This window comes from Haliotis cracherodii, unplaced genomic scaffold, assembly GCF_022045235.1.
Source record: "Haliotis cracherodii isolate W230 unplaced genomic scaffold, xgHalCrac1.p SCAF_29, whole genome shotgun sequence".
Classification (NCBI taxonomy): domain Eukaryota; kingdom Metazoa; phylum Mollusca; class Gastropoda; order Lepetellida; family Haliotidae; genus Haliotis; species Haliotis cracherodii.
The window spans coordinates 3,089,834-3,103,341 of NW_027266285.1; the positions used below are offsets into that span (position 1 = coordinate 3,089,834).

At 39.1% G+C, this 13,508-nt stretch overlaps 1 protein-coding gene across 1 annotated transcript in view; it reads right to left on the bottom strand.

Annotated features, from left to right (window-relative positions):
• Positions 1–8,386, bottom strand: part of LOC139473450 (metabotropic glycine receptor-like) — an 87,255-nt gene extending 78,869 nt beyond the window's left edge. The window contains exon 1 of the mRNA XM_071256033.1: positions 6,730–8,386. Coding sequence (XP_071112134.1) covers positions 6,730–7,628 — 899 coding nt within the window. The 5' untranslated portion in view covers positions 7,629–8,386. The remainder of the gene's footprint in view (positions 1–6,729) is intronic.
• Positions 8,387–13,508: the final 5,122 nt, after the last annotated feature.

A 13,508-nucleotide genomic window follows, 5' to 3' on the forward strand; every position in this document is an offset into this window, starting at 1 on the left:
CATCTACATGTATCTACAATGTATATCTACATGTATCTACAATGTATATCTACATGTATCTGCAATGTACATCTACATGTACCTGCAATGTATATCTACATGTACCTGCAATGTACATCTACATGTATCTACAATGTATATCTACATGTACCTGCAATGTATATCTACATGTATCTGCAATGTACATCTACATGTATCTACAATGTATATCTACATGTATCTACAATGTATATCTACATGTATCTGCAATGTACATCTACATGTATCTGCAATGTACATCTACATGTACCTGCAATGTATATCTACATGTACCTGCAATGTATATCTACATGTATCTGCAATGTACATCTACATGTATCTACAATGTATATCTACATGTATCTACAATGTATATCTACATGTATCTGCAATGTACATCTACTTGTACCTGCAATGTATATCTACATGTATCTACAATGTATATCTACTTGTACCTGCAATGTATATCTAGTTGAACATGTACATCTACATGTTCCTGCAATGTACATCTTCTTGTACATGTAATGTATATCTACATGTATCTGCAATGTATAAATACTTGTATATGTATATCTACTTGTACCTCGATGTACATCTACTTTTGCCTGCAATGTCCATCTACTTGTTCCTGCAATGTACATCTACTTGTACCTGCAATGTCCATCTACTTGTACCTGTAAAGTATATCTACTTGTTACTGTAATGTACATCTTTTTGTACCTGCAATCTAAATCTGTCTGTGCCTGCACTGTACATCTACTTGTAATGTATATCTACTTGCAATTGTAACGTATATCTACTTGCACTTGTAATATATATCTACTTGTACCTGCAGTGTACATCTACTTGTAATGCATATCTACTTGTAATTGTAATGTACATTTACTTGTACCTGCAATGTATATCTACTTGTACCTGCAATGTATATCTACATGTATCTGCAATGTATATATACTTGTATATGTACATCTGCTTGTGCCTGCAATGTATCTCTACTTGTACCTGCAATGTACATCTACTTGCACAGGCAATGTATATCTACATGTATCTGCAATGTATATATACTTGTATATGTATATCTACATGTACCTCGATGTACATCTACTTGTGCCTGCAATGTCCTTCTACTTGTGCTTGCAATGTCCATCTACTTTTGCCTGCAATGTCCATCTACTTGTTCCTGCAATGTACATCTACTTGTGCCTGCAATGTCCATCTACTTGTACCTGTAAAGTATATATACTTGTTACTGTAATGTACATCTTTTTGTACCTGCAATTTAAATCTGTCTGCACCTGCACTGTAGATCCACTTGTAATGTATATCTACTTGTAATTGTAACGTATATTTACTTGCACTTGTAATGTATATCTAATTGTACCTGCAGTGTACATCTACTTGTACTTGTACTTGTAATGTACATCTACTTGTACCTGCAATATACATCTATTTGTACCTGCCATATACATCTACTTGTACCTGCAATGTATATCTACTTGTACCTGCAATGTATATCTACTTGTGCCTGAATTTTACATCTACTTGTACCTGCAATGTCTATCTACTTGTACCTGCAATATACATCTACTTGTACCTGCAATATACATCTACTTGTACCTGCAATGTATATCTACTTGTACCTGCAATGTCCATCTACTTGTACCTGTAAAGTATATCTACTTGTTACTGTAATGTACATCTTTTTGTACCTGCAATCTAAATCTGTCTGTGCCTGCACTGTACATCTACTTGTAATGTATATCTACTTGCAATTGTAACGTATATCTACTTGCACTTGTAATATATATCTACTTGTACCTGCAGTGTACATCTACTTGTAATGCATATCTACTTGTAATTGTAATGTACATTTACTTGTACCTGCAATGTATATCTACTTGTACCTGCAATGTATATCTACATGTATCTGCAATGTATATATACTTGTATATGTACATCTGCTTGTGCCTGCAATGTATCTCTACTTGTACCTGCAATGTACATCTACTTGCACAGGCAATGTATATCTACATGTATCTGCAATGTATATATACTTGTATATGTATATCTACATGTACCTCGATGTACATCTACTTGTGCCTGCAATGTCCTTCTACTTGTGCTTGCAATGTCCATCTACTTTTGCCTGCAATGTCCATCTACTTGTTCCTGCAATGTACATCTACTTGTGCCTGCAATGTCCATCTACTTGTACCTGTAAAGTATATATACTTGTTACTGTAATGTACATCTTTTTGTACCTGCAATTTAAATCTGTCTGCACCTGCACTGTAGATCCACTTGTAATGTATATCTACTTGTAATTGTAACGTATATTTACTTGCACTTGTAATGTATATCTAATTGTACCTGCAGTGTACATCTACTTGTACTTGTACTTGTAATGTACATCTACTTGTACCTGCAATATACATCTATTTGTACCTGCCATATACATCTACTTGTACCTGCAATGTATATCTACTTGTACCTGCAATGTATATCTACTTGTGCCTGAATTTTACATCTACTTGTACCTGCAATGTCTATCTACTTGTACCTGCAATATACATCTACTTGTACCTGCAATATACATCTACTTGTACCTGCAATGTATATCTAGTTGTACATGTACATCTACATGTTCCTGCAATGTACTTCTTCTTGTACATTCAATGTATATCTACTTGTACCTGTAATGTCCATCAACTTGTATCTGCAATGCACATCTTCTTGTACCTGTAATGTATATCTACTTGTACCTGAATTTTACATCTACTTGCACCTGCAATGTCCATCTACTTGTACCTGCAATATTTATCTTCTTGTACCTGCAATGTACATCTACTTGTACCTGTAACGTACATCTACTTGTGCCTGCAATGTCCTTCTACTTGTGCTTGCAATGTCCATCTACTTTTGCCTGCAATGTCCATCTACTTGTTCCTGCAATGTACATCTACTTGTACCTGCAATGTCCATCTACTTGTACCTGTAACATCTACTTGTTACTGTAATGTACATCTTTTTGTACCTGCAATTTAAATCTGTCTGCACCTGCACTGTAGATCCACTTGTAATGTATATCTACTTGTAATTGTTACGTATATTTACTTGCACTTGTAATGTATATCTAATTGTACCTGCAGTGTACATCTACTTGTAATGTATATCTACTTGTACTTGTAATGTACATCTACTTGTACCTGCAATATACATCTATTTGTACCTGCCATATACATCTACTTGTACCTGCAATATATATCTACTTGTACCTGCAATGTATATCTACTTGTGCCTGAATTTTACATCTACTTGTACCTGCAATGTCTATCTACTTGTACCTGCAATATACATCTACTTGCACCTGCAATATACATCTACTTGTACCTGCAATGTATATCTAGTTGTACATGTACATCTACATGTTCCTGCAATGTACTTCTTCTTGTACATTCAATGTATATCTACTTGTACCTGTAATGTCCATCAACTTGTATCTGCAATACACATCTTCTTGTACCTGTAATGTATATCTACTTGTACCTGAATTTTACATCTACTTGTACCTGCAATGTCCATCTACTTGTACCTGCAATATTTATCTTCTTGTACCTGCAATGTACATCTACTTGTACCTGTAACGTACATCTACTTGTTCCTCCAATGTCCATCTACTTGTACCTGTAATGTACATCTACTGGTACCTGTAATGTATATCTACTTGTACCTGCAATGTACATCTACCTGTACCTGCAATGTATATATACTTGTACTTGCAATGTACATCGTCTTGTACCTGCACTAAACACCTACATGTACCTGTAATGTATATCTACTTGTACCTGCAATGTATATCTTGTTTTACCTGCAATGTATATCTACCGCTAACTGCAATGCATATCTACCTGTAAGTGCAATGTACAACTACTTGTACCTGCAATATATATCTACTTATTACTGAAATGTACATCTACTTGTACCTGCAATGTATATCTACTTGTACCTGAAATGTACATCTACTTATTCCTGAAATGTACATCTACTTGTACCTGCAATGTATATCTACGTTTACATGTATAACTTTTTATACCTGCAATGTACATCTACATGTACCTGCAGTGCAACCTACTTGTACCTGCTATGCATATCTACCTGTACCTGCAATGTACATCTACTTGTTCCTCCAATGTACATCTACTTGTTCCTCCAGTGTACATCTACTTGTTTCTGCAATGTATATCTACTTGTTCCTCCAATGTACATCTACTTGTTCCTCCAGTGTACATCTACTTGTTTCTGCAATGTATATCTACTTGTTCCTCCAATGTACATCTACTTGTTCCTGCAATGCATATCTACTTGTACCTGTAATGTATATCTTCTTATACCTGCAATGTACGTCTACATGTTCCAGCACTGTGCATCTTCTTATTCCTGCAATGTATATCTCCCTCTGTAACTGCAATGTATATCTACTTATACCTGCAATGTATATGTACTTGTTCCTGCAATGTATATCTACATGTACCTGCAATGTATATCTACTCGTACATGTATATCTGCTTGTATCTGTAATGTACATCATGATTTCTTCTATCTGCCCATTATGTAAACAACAAAACAACCAAGTTCAAAGTATACATAGTTGATATATAATTATCAGATGGAGGTATGCGTTTATATATAATGTTAAACATCTTCCATTTTGGTATATCCCATTCGTTTCTTAAAAATAAAAATATTCACGTTCAATTTCTGGTTCTGAATATGAGCCATACTCATCAGATTCAATAGATGTGTTTTGTTTTAAATATGGTCATTCTTAAAAGTTGAAACCCTAAAGCCTCATATATGAGAACACCATTAAACTCAAGTTTCTATCTTTAATCGTGTATGGGCAAATGTTTGACACCTTTATGTCAAAGCTATCAATTGATGATTTATACATTTCTGAATAACAATCAGCCGTATTGAGCATATTTTCTCCCCTTAAAACCCAATAAGGCTGAATCACTCCTACACTGAATACCACAAACTAGCTAAACCGCTGGATATCGCTACAGTCACATTATTACAAAGTGTCACGAAACGGTATAATTCATCAACTGGCATCCCCACTTCTGTCAAACCATTCTACATCACCGCCGCGATGCTCCCCATTAACACACATGGAGAATCTAAGACGATCTATTCTTCCGCCATATTGGATTTTATATTGAGACAACTTCAAACATCTTCATCTGTTAATCATTGGTCTAAAGGCCTGCAGATTGCAGTTACACTACTTGATAATATCTGCTAAACTAGTCAAATATTTTTAGTGACATATTTTGTAATGTACTCGTATCGATATAGCATCCTCTTTATCTATTCACGCGCTCCCAAAGCATTATGGGGGTCGCCATATTTGTTTAAAATGAAAATGTGTCAAGAGCAACAGAGGATCACTACCTACACTTTACTGCCTCCACACTGGTGGCAGTCACGCCAACATAGAAACATATTATAACAATTGCAAGGCACGTTTAAATCTGCTATACCATAAGGTTTTTAACTCACAATTACTAAATTCTGTGAACAAGATCTTATTACGACTCGCAGTGATGATATTAGTTTGTGCTTTGAACGTGTTCCTCGCTAGTATTCACTTTCCTGAATGGTGTATGCTCCACAGGAACATTCGACAATGACGACTGGGCATTTGACAGTAAATGTAGGGACGATTATAACTGCTGCATCAAGAGCACGCCTGTGGCAGACCTGGCATTTAAGCAAACGAGACCGATCTGGGGTAGTGTTCGAGGAGTCGGTATGTGAAATGGCTTTGTTGAGGGGAAATGTGTTTTAATTTTGACAATGGCAACCAGAAGCTAGTTATTTTCATACCAATACAAGTAACGTTTACCATTTATAACATAGCTCGAAATGAAATTAAACCTGATACATTCTTGTTAAAAATACAATGAGGTGTCATGCAGTACGTTATTTGTCTAAAGTATTATGGCTTTATTATTTGAAACTCTTAAGGCATGACCTTGTCTGCAATACGGTGTTTATCTACTGGTTCACTGTGTACATCCTGTTCGACGGGATATATATATATATATATATAATATAATTAAATAAAAGCACATTGTATTAACACAGGTAACATAAATTATCTGTGGTGTCCAGTACGGTTTTGACAATCCTACAGACTGCAGATGGTGGTAGGTTTCTCAGGAGAATACAAAGCTCCAAGGCAAATGTAGTTCAAGGTCATGTGAGGGCAAAGTAGACGTGACAGCCAATAGGGTTTAAGGTGTCATTAGCCTGATATATCATGACAAACTGCATGATTATAATTTTACACAATAAAACGTAATTAGATAGATTTATATATATATATATATATATATATATATATATATATATTACGTAGTGGCTTGCGTATATATATCTCTGTCAGCTCTGTTGTTGATGAGTAGTCGCATATCTGCATTTAACAACAGTCCAGTCGACAGCATGTTGCCAGCTGTTCACTACACTATGTTGCAATCTCGGTATAATTTATAGTGTACATAAAAACTGGCATATCAATCGTAACTGTTTACGAATCGAATCCGCCATGTTGCCACGGAAATGCTGACTCATTTAAGGGTCCTTCTGTTTCCCTGTTGTTTAATCATGGTACGTTACGAACTCAAAGAAACACATCACTGCACTTACTTGAATGTTGGTGAATCGTTATCAAACGTTTGATAGAATGGTACAGAATACTGTATGACCCATCTTTGAAGTTTACAGTCAAAGTACGGTTTGCCCAGGAACCCGTCTTTCTCCGACACTTTAACAGTATAGTTCCGCCGGTAGTCGTAAATCTTGTACTTCCCAACATCACTTTTTTCGGCAAAAATAAAATCCGTCGTACGTTTTGACTGAGTCTTCTTGCGTTTTAGCGTTCCGAACCAAGATGTTGTCGAGTATAGGTAATTCTTACCTAGATCTGAAGCTACCACTTTGTTTGTTTGTTTCCCAGGTTTGTAGGTATAAGGAAAGAACTGAGTGGAGTTTGATGGATTCTGTCCCTTGTCGAAGGCTATGCCACAGCCGATTAGTTTGTTGTCGTTCTCAACTACTGATTGCGTTAAGGCAAAATAAATATCTTCATTCACCTGGCTGTTTTTTACATCAGGGTACAGGAAATAAGCATTGAGCGTGTTGGATAAGGCCACAGCCTTTTTCATCTGCTCCCGGAAGGGTTTGGAGAAAGACTTGGCAGGGAATACATACTTCTCCACTGGATTGTACTTTTCCTTTTTATTTGCACACCATTCGTTAACTCGTTGAACATCGTCAATGTACTCAAGGACTTCAGTAGCTGTTGGGACAGAATGGTGATCCCCTGGGGTAGCACTAGGCAGGGTGGAGTAGGTTATCTCCCCTTGGGAGCGTAGGGAACGCTTAAAATCTTCCGGGAATCGGTAGTTTTCATAGTGGGGCACCTGACGATAGGACGAGGATCCAATCTTTGGTAGATCAGGCGCTACACGAGCGGAAGTAAGAAGAAGAAATTGCACACACGCGTATACAGCCCAGACAGCAATGTGAACAACGTCGACAACCATCGTGGTGGAATCTATATCCCTCCCAACACAGCCTCACGCCATGGAAATTGGGACATATCATTCCACTCGCTTCTTTTCCCACGCGCCTCCGAGAAAATGGCCGTTACAGTAGGATTGAGCTTATTATCTTGATAGATACATCAGTGGCAACTTCATCACATTCGCGGCATAGAATGTGAACTCGGTACCGGCAGCGCTGATGTAGCGACTCGGAGGAAGCGACATGGAATGGTTCGTCCAGCCTCACCTTCGTCTTTCCTCCTGTACAAGCTTGCCGCCATTTCTTCACAGCAGACGATCACTTCTAAAATCCCTCTGCCATCCCAGCAAGGTCGTTACCAGATGGCTTGCTGTCCATTATACCATCACGCCATCGCTGTTGGTTAGAAATAGCAGAAACAGCTTTACTGTACAATGAAATGGTAACTGTTCTTAGAAACCCGGCAGACACACGGAGAGAATGCAAGTGGCACAGGCATCGATCACTCTTACTAAGGCTAGGGGGGTGGCAGGTAGCCTGATAATGCTGAACGGCGCTCGCTCTGTATTTTCTCCAATACCGTCGGATCAGCGCGGGGACGATACCAGCGCTTTGGCTATGTAGATATTCATGGATTTGACGATCGGTCAGTGGCTGTACGCGGGGATGACCGATGTATCAGCTTCACATAGACTCTCCCACCTATCCACCGCTATTGAGTTATCGTCTGTGAGGCATATCGATCGGCTAGTTGAGCGTCGGCTCCAGCAACATTCGACTGAACATATCCCTCCGCTCCTATACATTTGGAATGGGTTCCCGCGGCACTGGCGTTTGATGCTGTTCTCACTTCTGACTTTGAATCACAGCTTTCATATTAATAATTTCACCGGTAGTATACTAATTTCCTACCCCGGATGTAGGTCAGTTTCGGAATCAGGATTCTATTTTACAATAAACCATGAAGCCTCCGTGATGTATGGTTAGGATTTTTTTTAATTTTTAGTAGTCACACGTTCACGATCGAAAAGGTGTGTCATTCGAACGCAACCACCTAGTGTTGATCAAACTTGAACCTTCTCTCCGCGTCGGAAAATATTCTTGATACTTCTCCTGTGTGTACTAAACGCAGTCGACATTCATCAGAATAGGTCTAGAAAATAAAGACGCGTGTAAGTTAAACTATGGTTTCCCTTGTCTTACATACAGTGAAAACCTCCTGAATCCAGACGTTAGCGTATCAGCTGATTCGCGCGGATAAACAAATTTCCAGATTAACAAATCTAACACTTTCATTCAGCATACCCAACAGAATTCGTGCAGAAGGAGACATTTCCGTATTAGCGGGGTCCGGATAAAACCGATTTCACTGTAGATAAACATAATCACATGAATCATTTTAAGTTGTAATCATCACATAGGTATACCTGCAAAACTGCCCCGTGAAGATCCTGGACATAATAGTTCCTCAGCAACCCATACTTGCTGTAAGAGGCGACAAACGGGTTTGGGTGGTCAAGCTCGCTGACTTAGTTGATTCATTTCATCGTATCCCAGTTGGGTGTATCGATCCTCTTGACATCAATCAATGGTTTGCCTTGTCCAGACTCGATTATTTACAGAGAGATTTATAGATAACTGATTGGGTACATAAGAAGTGTGTTATTGTTTCAGTAGGTATAATATACATGGTTTTGTGATGGATTATTTAATTATGATAACCATAGAGTTTTGTGTCATCATTACATTATGTATTTTTTAAAAGATCTATTGAGTACGCTTCCTCTGAGGTTATGCTTAAATTTGTTCATAGTTCCAAGACGATGTGCATCTCTGCTGATGCCATCAGTCACTAGTTTGTCGGACAGGTCACCGTTACCCGAACCATTGCTGACTGCGGCGTAAAATATATATACACTCATTTGAAAGAGGAATCTGTTCAACCAGAGCCTCCAGATCAATACTATGAGCATCGGCCTACGTCATGGAAGGACACACCAGATCAGCCAGTTCAATCAGGTGGCGCTTCAGTCAAGTGAGTAAGTGAAAGTAATGTTATGCCGAGGTCAGCAATATTCAAGTTATAATGCGGCCACTATAAACACGCAAGTATGACGAACTGTCGACGTACGAGGACATACAAGCTGCCAGGCCAGCTCAATGTAATTCCACCCCAAATATAGTCCATACAGGCTGGATCTGGTATGCAAGGAGAACAAGTACTATCTGCACATAGATTCATCATACGTCATCAATATTGTCCTTATCCCACCAAAATATATATTAACAACTTGTTGGATACACGCGAAACCTGTTTAGTTCAATTGATTTACTGCACAAAATTACGTACAACATTGGTGAAACTCTTACTAATGCTTCATAAAGGATCATTTGGTGTTAAATCAACGAGGTACAACGACGCATATTTAATTGCATTCTGTTATCAAATAGCTCAAGCTTATATTTCATTTCAGTTTTATGGCAGTCATTCTTCAAAAGGACAAAATAAACTTGTAGATATAACGAATATCTACAGTCAATGAAGCATCTGATCTGTGTAGACGATGTTGTATGGGCATGAACTGTGTAGAGGATGCAGTATAGAGATAATCAGTGGAGAGAATGCAGTATGGAGATGATCTGCGTAGAGGATGTAGTATGGGGATGATCAGTGTAGGGGATGTTGCATGGAGATGATCAATGTAGACGATGTTGTATGTAGATGATCCGTGTAGAGGATGTTGTATGGAGATGATCAGTGTATAGGATGCAGTATGGTAATGATCAGTGAAGGGGAGGGTGCATTTTTGGGATGATCTGTGTAGAGGATGTTGTATGGAGATGATCAGTGTAGACGATGTTAAATGCGGATGATCTGTGTAGAGGGTGCAGTATGGGTATGATCAGTGTAGAGGATGTTATATAGGGATGATCAGTGTAGAGGGTGCATCATGGGGATGATCAGTTTAGAGGATGTAATATGGGGATGATCTGTGTAGAGAGTGTAATATGGGGATGATCAGTGTAGAGGATGCATTAAAGAGATGATCAGTGTAGAGGGTGCATCATGGGGATGATCAGTGTACAGAGTGTAATATGGGTATGATCAGTGTAGAGAGTGTAATATGGGTATGATCAGTGTAGAGGATGCATTAAAGAGATGATCAATGTAGAGGGTGCAGTATGGGGAGGATCAGTGTAGAGGATGCATTAAAGAGATGATCAGTGTAGAGGGTGCATCATGGGGATGATCAGTTTAGAGGATGTAATATGGGGATGATCTGTGTAGAGAGAGTAATATGGGGATGATCAGTGTAGAGGGTGTAATATGGGTATGATCAGTGTAGAGAGTGTAATATGGGTATGATCAGTGTAGAGGATGCATTAAAGAGATGATCAGTGTAGAGGGTGCAGTATGGGGATGATCAGTGTAGAGGATGCATTATAGAGATGATCAGTGTAGAGGATGTAATATGGGGATGATCAGTGTAGAGGATGCATTAAAGAGATGATCAGTGTAGAGGGTGCATCATGGGGATGATCAGTGTAGAGGATGCATTAAAGAGATGATCAGTGTAGAGGGTGCAGTATGGGGATGATCAGTGTAGAGGATGCATTATGGGGATGATCAATGTAGAGGATGTAATATGGGGATGATCAGTGTAGAGGATGCATTAAAGAGATGATCAGTGTAGAGGGTGCATCATGGGGATGATCAGTGTAGAGGATGCATTAAAGAGATGATCAGTGTAGAGGGTGCAGTACGGAGATGATCAGTGTAGAGGATGCATTATGGGGATGATCAATGTAGAGGGTGTAATATGGGGATGATCAGTGTAGAGAATGTAATATGGGGATGATCAGTGTAGAGGATGTACTATAGAGATGATCAATGTGGAGGGTGCAGTATGGGAATGATCAGTGTAGAGGATGTTATATGGTAACGATCAGTGTAGGGGAGGATACATTATTTGGATGATCAGTGTAGAGGATGCAGTATGGGGATGATCAGTGTAGGGGAGGATACAGCATTTGGATGAGCAGTGTAGAGGATGTTGTATGGAGATGATCAGTGTAGAGGGTGCAGTATGGGAATGATCAGTGTAGAGGATGTTGTATGGAGATGATCAGTGTATAAGATGCAGTATGGTAATAATTAGTGTAGGGGAGGATACAGTATTTGGATGATCTTTTTAGAGGATGCAGTATGGTAATGGTCAGTGTAGAGGTTGATGTATGGAGATTATCAGTGTATAGGATGCAGTATGGGGATAATCAGTGTAGAGGAGGATACAGTATTTGGATGATCAATGTAGAGGATGTTGTATGGAGATGATCAGTGTAGAGGGTGCAGTATGGGGATGATCAGTGTAGAGGGGGATGCAGTATGGAGATGATCTCTGTTGAGAAGGATGCAGTATGGAGATGATTAGTGTAGAGGAGGGTGCAGTATGGAGATGATCAGTGTCGAGGAGGATGCAGTATGGAGATGATTAGTGTAGAGGAGGATGCAGTATTTGGATGATCAGTGTAGAAGATGTTGTATGGAGATGATCGGTCTAGAGGATGCAGTATGGGGATGATCAGTGTAGAGGATGTTATATGGGGATGATCTGTGTAGAGGATGCATTATAGAGATGATCAGTGTAGCGGATGTTGTATGGAGATGATCAGTGTGGAGGATGCAGTATGGGAATGATCAGTGTAGAGGAGGGTTGTATGGAGATGATCAGTGTAAACGATGTTATATGGAGATAATCAGTGTAGAGGATGTTGTATGGAGATGATCTGTGTAGAGGACGTTTTATGGGGATGATCTGTGTAGAAGAGGATGTTGTATGAAGATGATCAGTGTAGATAATTTTGTAAGGGGGATGATCTGTGTAGAGGATGCAGTATTGGGATGATCTGTGTAGAGGATGTTATAGGGGGATGATCTGTGTAGTGTATTCATTATAGAGATGATCAGTGTAGAGGATGCTGTATTGGGATGATCTGTGTAGAGAAAGTTGTATGGAGATGATCTGTGTAGAGAATGTTGTATGGAGATGATCAGTGTGGAGGATGTTGTATGGAGATGATGTTTATAGAAGAGGATGCAGTATGGAGATAATCAGTGTAGATGATGTTGTATGGGGATGATCTGTGCAGAAGAAAATGTTGTATGAAGATGATCTGTGTAGATAATTTTGTATGGGGATGATCAGTGTAGAGGAAATTGATTTGGGATGATCTGTGTAGAAGAGGATGTTGTATGGAGATGATCTGTGTAGAAGAGGATGTTGTATGGAGATGATCTGTGTAGAGGGGAATGCAGTATGGAGATGATCAGTGTAGAGGATGTTTTATAGGGATGATCTGTGTAGAGGATGCTGTATGGAGATGATATTTATAGAAGAGGATGCAGTATGGAGATAATCAATGTAGAAGATGTTGAATGGGGGTGATCTGTGTTGAGGATGATGCAGTATGGAGATGATCAGTGTAGAGGGGGATGCAGTATGGAGATGATCTCTGTTGGGGAGGATGCAGTATGGATATGATTAGTGTAGAGGAGGATGCAGTATGGAGATGATCAGTGTAGAGGAGGATGCAGTATGGAGATGATCAGTGTAGAGGGGGTGCAGTATGGATATCATCAGTGTAGAGGAGGATACAGTGCGGGGATGATCAGTGTAGAGGATGTTGTATGGGGATGATCTGTGTAGAAGAGGATGTTGTATAGGGATGATCAGCGTAGAGGATGTTGTATGGAGATGATCTGTGTAGAGAATGTTGTATGGAGATGATCTGTGTAGAGAATTTTGTATGGGGATGATCAGTGTGGAGGATGTTGTATGGAGATGATCAGTGTAGAGGATGTTGTATGGAGATGATCTGTGTAGAGGATGTTGTATGGA